At 33.9% G+C, this 16,339-nt stretch overlaps 1 protein-coding gene across 14 annotated transcripts in view; it reads right to left on the bottom strand.

Annotated features, from left to right (window-relative positions):
* CSPP1 (centrosome and spindle pole associated protein 1) overlaps positions 1–16,339 on the bottom strand; it is a 192,467-nt gene that overhangs the window by 69,546 nt on the left and 106,582 nt on the right. For 8 of the 14 annotated variants that reach the window (XM_070802623.1, XM_070802624.1, XM_070802625.1 and 5 more), the window contains 6 exons: positions 16,016–16,119; positions 15,277–15,300; positions 12,034–12,114; positions 10,350–10,448; positions 9,206–9,648; positions 745–843 (listed from right to left, as the gene is read on the bottom strand). In XM_070802623.1, coding sequence (XP_070658724.1) covers positions 745–843; positions 9,206–9,648; positions 10,350–10,448; positions 12,034–12,114; positions 15,277–15,300; positions 16,016–16,119 — 850 coding nt within the window. The remainder of the gene's footprint in view (positions 1–744; positions 844–9,205; positions 9,649–10,349; positions 10,449–12,033; positions 12,115–15,276; positions 15,301–16,015; positions 16,120–16,339) is intronic. The other 6 variants (XM_019973525.2, XM_019973529.2, XM_019973523.2 and 3 more) reach the window with 4 other exon arrangements.

The raw sequence follows: 16,339 nt of genomic DNA, 5'->3' as shown, positions 1-16,339 counted from the left end.
TTTAAAAGAAACTCTTTCCTTGAAAGACAGAATCAAGGGGGGAGGGGGGAGGAGACAACTCTTTCAAAGTAAATTTAATTTGACTCAAATAGAAAATCCAAATACAGATAGACTCAAAATAGACAACTTTCCTGACACACAATATTATCTTCGTTATGCACTATAAATTCAAAACCACTTATGTACAACACAAGAAAGCCACCAAAAGATAAAAAACTATAGAAAAAGAACATGAATATAAAATGCATATAATTTCCTTTTTTACCCCAATATAACACAATTATGTATGAGCACTAACTTTACAAAGTAAGCAAAAATGTTATCTACTCAATGTTGAAAATGATAGTTTTGAAAAGGAAACTCATATTACAAGAACATTTTCAATTTATTTCAAGTTACGTCCCCTCCGTAACTCCAAGATATTTTAAATTGATCTTTGGTCCATTAAATTATATGCTTATTTTTCCTTTCGTTAATTCAAATTTATAGATTTTATAATGATAGGACTCAGAACACCTTGGCACACTTTATAATCAAAACTTGCCCTTCAAGAGAATGCTGTAAAGTACCAAAAAGTTTCATATAACACAATTCTTCCCTCCCCCCTTTCCCCTAAATCCTCTCTCACTAATAAGCAAGGCTGTTAACATACTATGCCTTTCTAGTTTTCCAGCAAACCAGTTTTAGCAGTTGCTGTTTTACAATGCAATGGCTGAAGGGCAGAATTTATATTACATACTATACCTTTGATTTCCAGCAGATGAAATTCGTATGTTTGACTGTTCTGTGACATCACCATCACACTCCATAGGAGGCTCATTGCCTCGTCTGTTCCCGTACATCCTTAAAAACATATTAGCTTATAGAGCTTGTTCCACATACAGTGGACTTCTCTTATCTTTCTTTGGTGATTTTACATTTGTTGTTGGAAATATTAAAGGGAACAAAGCGTTATAACGAAGTTTTACTGTAAATACATTTGAAAATTAACTCAAATGACATCTGACAATATGATCTGCTGGTTAATGAGACACTAAGAGTTTAGATTCAATAGTCTTTAAAACAAAGGGAGATCAGTTATAAATTATTTCAATATAACTTCTAGAAAATCTTAATATTAAAAATATGAAAATACTAATAAGACTTTTTCATTATTCAATTAGTCAAACAGTATTTATTGAGCACCTACTACATGGCAAGTACTACTCCAGGCACTGAGTATGTGGACATGGTCCTTGCTCTCATGAAGATAAGTTAAATTTCAAAAATGAGATCTTTTTTTTACATCAGAATTCACAAATTCTGAGAATTATTTCACTGCATATACAAACCTTTTAACTTACAAATAAAGAAGCAGTCTTACTATGAAATTAAACCAAATGTAGCAAGCCACAACATTTGCTAACACTGTAAATCACATGAAATACTAAATAATACCCACAGGTGAATAGAGAACATTATAAGCAAATAGGCTGATACATGAGAAGAAAATGGTTAGGTCATTTTACTCACAATTTCATGAACAAGAAAAAGGAAGATTAGAATTTTTAAATTTATTTTCTTCTTAAGAATTCTTTCCAGAAAATAACTTTTAAGTGTTTTTTAATTTTTTATTTCCACTTGGCAAACAAGGATTCCTTGAGCTTAATTTCTCACATCAAGAAACCAACATGACTTTTCACACTAACCTTTATCAGCACCCATGAAAATCAGCATTTCATAAGTCATATTTTTTTGCATGGTTGTTAAACTATAATCTCTCATGAGGTCAACTGGTAAGAAATGTGATTATTAAAGTATTATTCAATATTTTAGGTGAATTTCATTACCATATTAAGAAAAACCAATTTTCAGAAGAAAAGGAACTTATCATTCTCCACAGAGCCAGCATGTAAATCTCCTCTTTGTTTCCATTATACTTTTCAATATCCCCTGTAGAGGAAAGACTACCCAGAACTGTAACCTTACTATTATATGAACTGTGGCAGAAAAGATATATGGCTTCCATTTCTCATCCACATCTAAAATAGAATCCTCCCCAATCCCTTTCAAAACACAATTTCAAATTATTTCAATTTATCACAACACAGCTGATTTTATATCTAAAGCCAAAGAACTCAAATCTCTCTTTTAAACTGACACATCAGTTTACTGTTATTCCTTACTTCTATCACTTAAAGAACAGGGATATATAAACTTTAAGTCAGCTTTGTAGTTAATAGTGCCAGGCAACCAGATTTAGTTATACTGCATCTATACAAACACATATGTGCAGAAAAGGGTAAACAGCAGGCCTGAGACCACCACCCTTAACAAAGGCCTGTTTACAAGAATGGCCCTTAGGGGTACCTGGGAACACAGACTGTGGGAGGAGTCCACCATTCTCAGAACTGGCAAGTGTGACCCACTGTGCCTCAACTGTTTGTACAAGCAATAGAGTTTATGCTGAACTCCTTTCTCTCAGCAAGTGTATAATTTGGGCACATGCTAGGAAAAGGGTGCCTACATGACCAGCCCCCAATAATAACACTGGGCAGTGAGTTTCTAATGCACTTTCTGGTAGACAACACTTCACCCCTGTTTTCACACTTTGATACTGCAGGAATTAAGCATGTCCTTGGCAGGGAACTCTTGGAAGTCTGCTCCTGGTTTCCTTCAGACTTTGTCCCATGCAATTTTTTCATTTGCTGATTTTACTGTGTATTCTTCCACTGTTATTAAACCACAGTCATGAACATAACTACATACACAAAGTGCTGTGAGTCCTAGTGAATTGCCAAACCTGGGGATGGTCTTACAAATCCACAACACAACAGACAGAAGTGAAGTGATAAAGCAGAGCATACACCAGTGAAAGTATTCAAATATAGAGACATTTAAAGTTACACATTTTAAAAGACATAACTTGGGATTAAATCAGAATTAATCAGAATTAAAGACTAAGACATACAAAAATTCTCTCTAAAATTTATTGAAAAGTTTGTGGCTTCCTGTATTTTCAGTTGTCTAAAAACAACATTTGGACTTGTAATTGTGGCTTATCTTTATACAGTTGTCTCCAAAGTATGGGCTTCCCTGATGGCTCAGTGGGTAAAGAATCTCCCTGCAATGTAGGAGACACAGGAGACCTGAGGTAGATCCCCTGGAGGAGGAAATGTCAACCCACTCCAGTATTCTTGCCTGAAGAATCCCATGGTCAGAGGAGCCTGACTACAGTCCAGAGGGTTGCAAAGAGACACAACTGAGCAATTAAGCACACCCAAAGTATGTTATATTTAGCACATCTACAATGTTTTATCAGCTCTTCAGTATATAGAAATGTATCTTAATAAAGCAAGCACCAAAAATGCAAAAAGAAATTTCAATCATTCTAAATTAAAGAAATGATTTTATGTATGCATAAGGTCAAGGTTTCTGCTAATTCTACAGTAAAACCATACAGATTTCCTAACAAAAAGACCATATGAAAGATACTTCAAAGTATACCCTTTCACTAAAGAAAAAAAATTAATTATATCATAAAAGTCCCCTTCTGTCACTTATAATCATAATAAATTCAAGACTGGAAAAATATTTAAGAAGCCAAAAAAGAACAAATATATGCATTTCACTAAAATAATAAAAATCTTAAGACATCCTACTCAATTTTATGAAATGACTGATGACATGATTGTGCTTACTTTGTTAGATCAAGGAAAAAAATAGAGATTCATAAATATTTTTTAAAGTACTAATACAAGACTTTTAAAAAAAAAGCAAAGAAGCAAAGAAAGCAACCTAACAAGCTGTGAAGTCAAATTATAGTTTGGAAAGTTAACCACCTTACTTATTACTAAAATGTCCCTATAATTATAATGGAATTTCCTTCATTTATTCAACTCTCCTTCATTTTTCCAATAAATTCAGCATTTAATCACTCTTAACTATCCCAGTGAGTTGGCTTTAACTGGTTTTCTGAGGCTCTCACAATTTATTTTTATTTTATTGAAGCAAATGAAGTCCCAAGACAGGGGAACTGGTGAGAGGCAGCAACACTTTCACCATTTGTATCTTCTTATCTCTTCAGCCCTCTTCACATTAAGGGGTAACTGACAGATGATAAAATCCACAAGTAATGAACTCATCAATCATCTAAGAACAGCCTAATTTTATTCAGATCCAGGGATTCCAGTTAGGGCCAGTAAGTTCCTTCTGTTTAGCTATAACTTGGGAGCCAGTTCCACATTAAAACCATCCCTGTGACCCAGAACTAATTTATCTAAATATTCTACCACATTTGATCCACAGGTTCACTTACCACACCTCAAGCCACTGAGATTTTTTCAGAAAGGGACAGATCTCATAAAAGGAGAACTTTACTTCCTTTGACATATCAAATCAGATTTGAGGAAATAAAATAATTACAAAATATTTCACCATCTTACTATCAAAAAAAGTTAAATCTATGCTAAATGGAAAAAGCTTTTTCTATTTCCTTGAAGACATGGGTCACTAATTCTAGGTAATTAGGTTCAAATTTCAAGGCCCAAAGAAAACAGGTATAGGCTAGAGGCCAAATTTACTCTAAAAATTAACACATTTATCTTTTTAAAAATACTCTCTTACAGAAGAAAAAGCAAGTTGTTTAAAACCACAGGTATTTTCAGCTAAGTTAAATGTGAATGAATAATTTCTGATAATAAAAAACATTTTTCATTAATAAATCACAGAATCAAAAAACCCCTTCAGGAATAAATTTACAATTTTTACGCTATCAAGAATGACATAAAATATTTACCACCTGTTGGTCCTGACACAGCTTACAGGGAGAAAGAATCAAGTTCCTCCTTACTTAAATCATAAAATTCATAATGGTTACACCACCTGTTTGTTTTCATGTAAAAAATTTCTCTAATGTGAATGAATTTTGCTAGGGGGACTCTCAACTATAGAAATTATAAGAAAGCTACTGAGCTGTTAAATGTTGATCACTATTTTTCTCCTTGTTTTCTGTTATTTTCCAATTTTCATATTCACTTTAATTCAATAATGGGTTTTTCTAATATTGATCCCATCTTTAAAGTGGTGAAAATGACATAAAAATGGTCTTTCCAAATAAAAATGAAAAGTAACTAAGAAAAAAAAGTAATACCAAGTTTAATAAACTCATGTTCTAATAAGCTATTTCTCCTCATTTATATTCTACATATTAAGTATGCACACTTAAGAGTGTCCCACACTAAGCAAGCACTTAGTCTATTGAGTCAGATTCTATCTCAGGTTCTAATTTCACATGAAGCACAATTTCAGAATTTTCTTAAATGAAAATCACAATTACAAACTAACAAATTCAAGAGTTAAACTGCAAGTGCTAACTGCCTTAATCACATAAAAACTTTAAAAAAAAAACATTTTTAAGGCTAAAAATTTCCTTTACCCATTACATAAACATTGGTTGTAAAATAAAACATAATAAGGTAGTTAGTATATTAACTTCTACAGCTTAATAAATAATAAAGACTAGGACGACTATCTTTTTTAAAAGCATGTAAAAGTTTCAAAGTATTATAAAACAGTATTATACTCAACTTCAGAAAGCTCCTAAAACATTATTAATTTACTTAACTTGGCAAATATGTATCAAACTACACACACATACACACACACAGTGCAACTGTCAAGCTAATGCTATCTGTTACCTATTTTAAAACACTGTCAGTGATTGATTAATTAAAGTAAAATCATTCTTGGGCTTTATGTTCTCATATTTAAAGTGAGGGAAATATTAATAAATACATAATGGTATATGGAAAAGTTAATAGGGTAATTAGAAAAGAACTAAGATTAAAAACCTAAAAATCAAAATCAAAACTAGAATTCACTGCATGTTGACTATTCAAAGGAAAAAAAAAAAGAACATGGGAAATTTAGAAGTATGAAGAACTTTGTACTTCTCACAATCAGCAGTGATTACTTGTTTTCAAGAACTTATGGTTAAGTAGACAGTAAACCAACTATATACTCCAATAAAATTAATTAAAAAAGAAAAGAAAATGACCTGCAGAGCCAAAAAATGATTACAATATATAGTCAGCCCTCTGTATCTGTGGGGGTTTCCCTGCTGGCTCAAATGGTGAAGAATCTGCCTGCAGAGCAGGAAACCCAGGTTCTATCCCTGGGTCAGGAAGATCCCCTGGAAGAGGGAATGGCTTACTACTCAAGTATTCTTGTCTAGAGAATTCCATGGACAGAGGAGCCGGGCAGGCTCCAGTCCCTAGGGTCGCAAAGAGTCAGACACAACTGAGTAACTAACACTTTCACTTTCTCTTTCTCTATCTGTGGGTTCTGCAACCAATCTCAGATAGAAAGTATTTGAGGGAAAAAAAAATTCCAGAAAGTTTCAAAAGGCAAAACTTGAATTTCTTGCAAACAAGTAACTATTTCCATAGCAGTTACAACTATTTACATACCATTTACATTGTATTAGATATTATAAGTAAACTAGAGATGATTTAAAGCATAAGAGAAGATGTGCATAGATTATAAGGAAACACTACACCACTTTACCGAAGGGACTTGAGCATCCAAAGATTTTTATATCCCTGAAGGGTCCTGAAATGGATCCCCCTTGAATACCAAGGAACAACAGTTTTAAGAATAGTTAAAGCAAGAGACCAAATGATGGTACACATTTCTTTAGTCTCAAAAATTTCACTAACAAGCACAGTAATTTTTCCTAGCAACCACTCTGCCTGAAATCATTTCTTTTTTGCTGGAAATAAGAAATCTACAAATCTGAAATACAGAAATCCAATTTTAACCTCAACTGTCAGTACTCTTGCCTAGAAAATCCCATGGATGGAGGAGCCTGGTAGAGTCAGACATGACTGAGCGACTTCCCTTTCACTCTTCACTTTCATGCACTGGAGAAGGAAATGGCAACCCACTCCAGTGTTCTTGCCTGGAGAATCCCAGGGACGGGGGAGCCTGGTGGGCTGCCGTCTACGGGGTCGCAGAGAGTCAGACACGACTGAAGTGACTTAGCAGCAGCAGCAGCCATTGAGACATATATGAAAAACCTTACATTTAGAGACGTAAAAGTTTACACAGTAACAAAATGTATAATAATGATTCACATTTTTAAGAAATATTGTTAACAACATTAAAATGTATAACAGGAATTAGTCTCACTGACCTATATATTTAATCTAAACTACTGCTTGAGGAAGATTTTATATAGAAATTTCATTTCATTCATGGGATACATAAGAAAAAAGATTGCTCTCAAATAATTGGGCTGAAATAGATTTGTTAGTTCATGTAAAAATTATCACAAGGTATAATTACAAAAATAATAGACTAAAATATGTTAAAAACAAAACCATCATAGTAAGTTTTTTGAAATTCCAATCTTAAAAGGTATACATTACATTACACTCTAAACATAAATTGACACCATAAGGAAAAAAAGTTTTCATGTTCAAGTTAAGGCAGTACCAAGAGTCCATAAATATCTGTATTTCCCCAACTGAGACTTCCTGTAGTTCAGGCAGCCTTTGACGACCTCCAGATATAAACATTTTCAAATATAACATGTTACAGAATTTGGAGCATTTTCTGAAGTACAACTAGATCCAAACAAGAAATAAACTATAATTGGCATTACATAATTCTAATCCTTCAATCAGATTACCTAAATCAAAGTGAATATGTTGTACAGCAGAAACCAACACAACCTAGTAAAGCAATTATCCTCCAATTAAAAAACTAAAAAAAAAAAAAAAGACTGGATATTAGCAGAATGTAATAACTACAGAATAAAGAGCAGATGAGAAAGAACTGCAAAGGCTTTATATGATTATTAATAATTAGAATAATAATCATGCAGCATGTTTCAGAAATTTTTCTAAAATATTTAAAAAATAATCTATTTGGATGAATGAATGAAACAAGTCCCATAAACTGTTCAATATTTACATTTAATCCCTATAGGTTACCTAGTCAATGAAAATATCAGATCCTATCATATTTCTATCTCCAAATCAAAAGTTAGATTAAAGCAAGCTTTGAGTATTAAGACAAATGACTTAATAAGACCCCATTGTAGCAATTAATAAATTACAAATAGTATCACAGAAACAACATCCAAAGGAACTGAAAAGCACCTAAAAATCTGATCAAAAATATTAAGTGCTATTTCACTTAAATAAATGTTCAATAAGTAACTTAAAAGCAAAAATGTTGATAAAAGTACTTAAGAGCGTAGAAACATTAAAGGAATGAACTGTATTTCATCTATTATAAAGTACTCCTACCCACCCCCCCACCCCCCCACCCCACCCCCCACCCCCCCCACCCCACCCCCCACCCCACCCCCGCCCCCCCGCCTACATTTTAACTTCTGAAACTCAAACAGCCTTGAATCTGGCTGTAAGTCAATTATTGCAGGGAGAAGTTATTTTTCTCATGCCAGTCACCATGGCACCCTAGGAGAATGAGATAACTCATTCTCACCTCAGGGTGAGAATTTCCTTATCATTCCTAATGAATTCTCACCTCAGGGCTGTTTTGGAATTGTCCTGTCCGACTCTCTGTGACCCCATAGACGGAAGCCCACTAGGCTCCTCTGTCCCTGGGATTCTCCAGGCAAGAACACCGGAGTGGGTTGCCATTTCCTTCTCCAATGCATGAAAGTGAAAAGTGAAAGTGAAGTCGCTCAGTCGTGTCTGACTCTTAGCGACCCCATGGACTGCAGCCCACCAGGCTCCTCCGTCCATGGGATTTTCCAGGCAAGAGTACTGGAGTGGGCTGCCATTGCCTTCTCCGGTTTTGGACAATACTGCAGCATGAATTCAGACTGAAAACCTGAATCAGTACTGGCTTACACTTCAAATTCTCAGGGAAGTTCTTTTTAACTCCCTCCACTCAGTGCCAAGTTTGAGAAGTGGAAGTTTCTTTTCTGTCCTTTTCTGTGGGAAAGTTTATTTCCCTTTTCTGAAGTTGTAGCCTTTCAGTGTCCTAGCTTTTTAATTGGGTCTCTTTTTCCTTATCATGAGTTGTTTCCTTTGTTCTTCAGTGACACATAAATTATGGTATAAAATTGATAGCATCCTAAAATTAATCAAATATGTACATCAAATGAAACAGCATCTCTCTAACATAATGATAAAAAGTAACAAGGGTAATATTAAGCAAATAAAGAAAATAAAAATGAAGTTGTAAATACCTGTTTTTTGTATAAACTCTCAAAAGTCTTCTATCAAAATCACTTTCATATCTAAACCTCTCATCCATGTCTTCACTTACTTCTGGATCATAGCCTGGTCTGTAAGACTGTTTATCAAAAGCAAGATCCTCATTAAACCTGTGAAATCTTCTATCTGGAATGTCAGTCGTGCTGTCAAACCTTTGATGTTTTTTACTGGAAATGCCCACTTCTTCATCAGTCTTTTTAATGACTCTTCTATTGTTCCTTAATTCAATTTCATCATCTAATTTTCGGTACCTGTCCTCTTCTAGTCGTCTTTGGTTTAGAAGTTCTTCATATGCCTCTGAAGGAGTTAAGACATCTTTTCTAGGACCCTCTGAATTTTCGAAAGATGATTGTATTTGTGAAGGTAAATCAGGTTTAACCTGACTGATAGGTTTTTTACTTCTTTGATTCTTCTGCTGGTTAATTAAAAAAAGAAGAAAAAAATCTTAATGAGATGCTATCTTCTAAAAGGTAATTAAATTCTAAAATGATGTTTAAGCTATTTACCATCTCAACTCAAAGGCTTAATCACCCATAAAAAATATCTTTTCTTTAGGAAATAACCTTCAAGGAAGTGTTATCCTTTAATAAAACTTAATAAATACAAAATAAATAGACAACAATAATATGTATAGATTGTTACAAAAAGAGAAGATAAACTATCCCAAGGAGATTTTACACATATTTTGGCAGTTAAATATTTGTTCAGAGTATTTCAAATTAAATGCCTTCTCAACACAGAGAATATAGGATGCAGTAAATTTTTCAACCACTCTTAAATTTGGTTATATTTCTTTACATATATATGTATATACATACATACAGCTAGAAATTTTTCAGTATAAAAAAATCACTTAAAATATAAACAAACATTACTTAAAACCAATCTCTAAAATTAAATCCCCTCCATGAAGTTAAAGTTAAAAAGCAGAGTAAGTTCTTCAGTATGAGATAAAACCATTTACAAAATTAAATCTCTCTCCTGTGTTTGGTTCAGTTTGGCTTAACTTTTTAAATATTTATATAAAAACTAAGTGAAATGTTTAATAATATAAAAATATTTTCAAGTGAGTACAAATATTCAGCATGTAAAGATTTATTTAGAAGCAAAACCTACCTCAGTACTCTTTTCTACCTGTCTGAACTTTTCAGTGGATTCTTCCTTATCCCTGAGAAATTGATTGTATTCTTTGTTACGTTCAAGTTTCAACCTTTCCTTAAAATAGAAAACCAAAAGGCAATGTTAAAAAAAAAAAAAAAAAAAAAGGCAATGCTAATTTCAACATTAGGAAAAAGTACCTAACAGTCAAATCAGACTCATACAATTCAGAGATCCTACTCAGCATCAAACTTTACTAATAATATCAAAGGCAGGAATAGTTGTAAGGCACAGGAGATGCAGGAAGAGATCAGAGACCACCAGTGCACTTCCCCTCGTCCATTCTGGCCACATTAAAATAAGGTTTACTACATGCTTAAGTTCCAATTAACACACGAGATCTCTAACATAAGGGCATGGCTTTGATTTTGAAACACTTTTTTTTTTTTTTTTTGACTTAGATGATACCTTCTTAGGACCTGTGACCAGTAAGTCCCTGAATTCTAGCTTTGTTTTTACCAACAGCAATCCTAGAGAATCCTGGTGCACTCTGCCAAAAGCATTCATAAATAAATCTCTTCCACCAGGAAGTACATGAATGTGTTTGCCAGTAGGTCTGTCATTAGCATGTTTCCAAGATTTGACCAGGCTACCTTCCTACTTTCATTCTCAAGGGTATCTCTTGCCTCTAATTCCTCACACCTCACCCTTGAAAGACCTGCTTCTATCCATTTCCTTCCCAAGTTTAAGGAAAGATCTTCGTTCTATTTAAAACATACAAACATAAAATTATCATAGTAACTAAAGTGTTATAACATCAATGTTCTGTTGAAACATAAATATGTTGTATTAGGAAATGTTCTTAAGCCCCAATAATTTTAGCATCATTGAAATAGCACAATCTAAAAAAGTTTTGTAAGAAGTGAGGCTGTCTTTTGAAACTTACTGTCTATTTGCTTTATATATCATGATTCTGATCTAGCTTGGGAATCTGAATATCTGCAAGAGGAATACAGTGCTTAATCACTACCCGCTGTTAAGATAATATACATTTATTTGTGATAGAACACATATTCAAATAGCCCAAAAGTCTCCTATATAAAAGCTCAGTATACTCTCATCCTGGAGAAGGCAATGGCACCCCACTCCAGTACTCTTGCCTGGAAAATCCCATGGACGGAGGAGCCTGGAAGGCTGCAGTCCATGGTGTCGCTGAGGGTCAGACATGACTGAGCAACTTCACTTTCACTTTTCACTGTCATATATTGGAGAAGGAAATGGCAATCCACTCCAGTGTTCTTGCCTGGAGAATCCCAGGGACGGGGGAGCCTGATGGGCTGCCGTCTATGGGGTCGCGTAGAGTCGGACACGACTGAAGTGACTTAGCAGCATACTCTCATCCACTCATCTCACTGATAATTTTTTTCATATACCATGAACTTTATAGCTTAGAAATCAATGCTTTAAAAAATGAATTCTGAATATTCAATTAATATATTAAAGGAATATAGCATATTACATGGTTACAAATGTAACATTCCAAAACATTTTTTAAACAGCACTAGAGACTCAACAGATTTTGAAAAAAATCAAGTATGGAAAATGACGTAAACTTGTTTGCATTTAAATCAAGAATATGCTCTTTCATGATTTTGATGCCTCAAGAAACTGCTATCCATAACAACTATTCCTATCCACCTACCTTAGCAGATAACCTCTCACCAATAGGAAGGGAAACTCCCAGAGTAGATGGATCTGTTTCACTCGTGGATAGAAAATTTTTCTGTATATAGACACACACATTAAAAAAATATATTACCTAATTGACTTTATAAAATGCTTCATAAATGTGCTTTACATTCTATTAATATAGTCTAAATTATTACATTATTCAGAGCAACAGAATGAAATGGAGATGAAGACAGAAACTACAAATGTGTGAAGACTATACCAAAATTAGAAAAGAGAATTTTCTAATTTCTCTGCAATTATGGATATCTATTTAAATGCCAGAAGATATAAACTATGAACATTATTTCTTTCTGAGCCTCTCCATTCCTGTCCATTAAGCATTTATGTAATGCAATGTGACAGACAGAGCATCAGACTAGGAATCCAAAGGCCTGGGCTCTTGGACCAGCTACAACAATTTTCAGCTGTGCTACACTGAGCAAGTCACTTAATCTCTCTGATCCAGACTTTCTTCTGTAAAATGAAACTGGAATCTGTTCTGCCTTAACAAAGCTGCTACACGATCAAGAAGGATTTAAAAAATGTAAAATCGCTTTGAACACCATAAAACAAACACAAGAGATTTATAAAAAATATATATAATCCCCAACTTTCTGGTACTGGTGCTGAGTAGTCATATAATCTGGAGAAGTTACTTAATTTATCTGCTGCTGTTTGTAAAACAATAATAATAACAACATCTATATTATTAGGTAATGAGTATTAAATCAATCAATACTTATTAACCTAATTCTATGACTTTTCTGTATTCATAAAACAAGCAATCTAATACTTTTCTGTTACTTTTACAGGTGACAGGGAGAAAAAGATAGCATATGTTCCCTATATTTAAGAGATTTATAATTCAAATGATGAAACAAACATGGAAACAAATAACTACAATATAATGTACTGCAACAGAGTTATACTCAAAACATCATGGGAACAAAATAATTGATAAAAGACTAATCTGAATTTAGAAATAAGCTGTGCTACAAAAGCTAATTTGAAAGGTGGTTATATAAATTCTAAGCTTATTTAGTAAGAGAAACAATTTGACACACAACTAGATCCCTGAATCAGTCTGATCCCTATATACCAAAGTACAATGTAAACCTAGTCATTTTGTAGTTACACATGTATCAAAAAACAGAGTTCCAATTTTGAGCATACAGAGATACTGCATCCTTATTCCTTCATTAAGCCATGCCCAACTTTAAAGCCGGCCCAGAATGATGTCTGTACTTTTCAATAAAATGAAAAAAACTAGTAATAAGGATGACACAGTGAGCTTTGCTGAACTTTAATCATTCACTCATTCATTTAGTAATTATTGAGTGCAACAATGTCTACACTGTTCGATACATCTGGGACTTAACAGTGAAGAAAACAAAAGATCTTTGCCTTCCCAAAGTTCACATTCCAGCAGGGGAAACTGACAAGAAATAATAAACACAATGAAGAGTAATTCTACAGTATGTTAGAAGGTGGTAAGTGCTGTGGCCAAAAAATAAATAAATAAAATGAAAAGAATAGTTTATAGGTAGCCTACAGGCTTCTAGGGGATGGGAGTCAAAAGACTGGAAATCTGGAGTTCCCTTTTTAGACATGCTCAACACAAGATTCCCACTAGATTTCTAAGTGAAAATGTCAAGAGTCTGAGGTTCAGGAGAGAGATCTGGGCTGGAAATAATTTACTGACTCAGTTTAAAAACTTCTTCTGAGAATATGTTCTTTTTGTGTTTAGATGGCCAAGTGTTTTTTATTCTAAAGACTAGAAAGATGGTAGTTAACTGTTTAAGTGGTTCTTCTTGGCAGAACTTTAAGATTTAATCATTTTTTAAAGTTAATACTCTTGCAAAAGTCTGGAAGCCACAAGAAATCCAGAGAGAATGGGACTTGGAAACTGTACATATTCCAGGGGTCAAGGAAGCCATGGCAGCCGCCTCCCCATATCCTACATAATTTTCTTTTTCCCTTGCTTTCCTCTCCACTCCCGCTTTCTCAGATGTCAACCAAAAATTGTCTTTGTCATATTAAGGAACTACTGTTCCTCTACCACAACTATATTCTTTATGATGTAAGACCAAAAATTCCTTCACAGCCCTTTACATTTAAAGATTTGTGCTCCTCAATTCTTCTCTTTCATGAAGGCAATTTCTTCTTATACCTTCCAGTGCCATTCTTTTTTAAAAACGTTGTGTCTATAAAATAATGTAAAATCCACAAGTGAAAGTGGTGGTGGTTTAGTCGCAAGTTTTGTCCAACTCTTGCGGCCCCACGGACTATAGCAGATACTAAAGGAAAACCTCAGCCAAGGAGCGGTAGGGAAGGGGAGAGGACAATGAGGCTCAAGGCCAGGGAGGCAGGCTAGATCGTGAAGAGACTACTCATGTCATGCTAAGGAATCTGGATTTTTATCCTGAAGGCAGAGAGGAGACACAGAAGGATTTCAACTGGTAAGGGACAAGATCATGCTGGAAAGTATTATGGAGAATGGGCTGAGAATCAGGACAAGGAGATCAGTCAAAAATCTGGAGGCCTTTCCTGATCATTACAGTACCTGCCTTGTTAAGAATTATCACTGTCTGAATTGTATAAATGTTATCTCTACAACTAGATTCTAAGCCCCTTGAAGACAAAATTCATACCAGATTCATCTCCATGACAAGTGTTTAAAAAGTGTTGGCTGAAAGATAAATGGATGTGTGAGATTCATTTTAAAAACAGTCATTTTCCAATATATGTTTGCAAATGTAATCCACAGGTTTGGGAACCAAAATATCGAGTAATCCAGACTGACAACAAACAGTTCAAAAATATCTTAGAGTATCTTAAATATTCTGTCGTTTTATTAATCTTAATGCAACTAGTACAATTATAATTATTTTGAAGAACAAAAACGTGCATGCTGAGAACAAATGAATTTACAATAGCTGCAGAATATTTCTAAAAGATGCATAAGAAAGCAACAAAAACAAATGCAAAGCAGGAATCAAAAAGAATGCTTGATTGCACTAATGGAAATGTACAATGTATAGAGTGTCATTTTGCTAAAAGCAAGGATCCAAAACGGTGCCATTAAAAAGTCTCTGAATCACAAATGAAGTTATTTTTATTAGTTTGTGAACAACAATATCATATATGCAAATAATCACAAGCTACTGGATCTAAAACAAAACAGTAAAGAAGAACATTTTGCAGGCAACCCTACCTTTCTTTTTGCTTGTGTAATACCCTAAAGTCAAGGGAAACAAACCATTGGTAAAAAGTATTCAAAGTCCTTTCTCTTTATGTCAAATCAGAATGAATAAGAGACGATTCATACATGTGGAATAAACATTACAAAGCAGGAAGAAACTAAAGAATCTCTTGGGATGACTAGAAACATGATGACTGTTTTAGATACATTTATAACCTAGTAAACTATATTTTAAAACTTATAATAATTAGTTATCATATAATTTAACAAAAAATACTTAAAACAAGAGTTCCACTAAGTAAATAGATTAAACCATAAAGCAAAACCTGATAGTTAAGGAAATATGCTGAATGACGTTTTATAAGCTTAGTTCTTAAGAAAATAATTAGAAACTAGAACTCCACATGTCATTTTAATACATGGTTGAGGGGAAGAGAGTAGTAGGCTGGGCTATTTTACACCATGACTACTTTACAAAAAACATGAACAACAAGAACTTACAATCTCATTTAAAATTAGAACCCACTGTCCTCCTTAAAAGGTCAAGAGTCTGTTATTTCATGGCACCAATGCTCAGAATCATTTTTTTCTCTATCAGTGTCATATGTATCACTTAACTTTCGCTGCAGTACATTGCTAGATACCCCTAAAAATGTAAATATTAATGTATATGACTAAAAAATCTTATGAAAATAAATTCAGGAGGTAAATTCTAAAGCACAAAACCACATGAGTTACTAGAACTCATTACCTGAGTAAGATAGCGTCTGTAATCTTGTCGCAATTCTTCTTTCAGTTTATGTTTCTTCTGTTCATAGTCTTCCCCAAGTGGTAAACTTAATCCATAATCAATTCCTAGAAAGAAAACAACTTCTTAAGCAATGTAGCTCATTGCAACCCAATCTCAATTTCAATGCAGTGTCTTATAACAAAGCACAGTAGGAAGGAACACAGTCATGTGGATTCTGAGACTTGGATCAGGATAATAAATTTTTTATTTGAAATGTTTCAATAGGTAACACATTCAAACAATGGAAAATATCCCTCCCACCCACTTCTCCCGCCCAGAACAACC

This window comes from Bos indicus, chromosome 14 (genome assembly GCF_029378745.1).
Source record: "Bos indicus isolate NIAB-ARS_2022 breed Sahiwal x Tharparkar chromosome 14, NIAB-ARS_B.indTharparkar_mat_pri_1.0, whole genome shotgun sequence".
In the NCBI taxonomy this organism is placed as follows: Eukaryota; Metazoa; Chordata; class Mammalia; order Artiodactyla; family Bovidae; genus Bos; species Bos indicus.
This window is presented reverse-complemented; position numbering and strand designations above follow the sequence as displayed.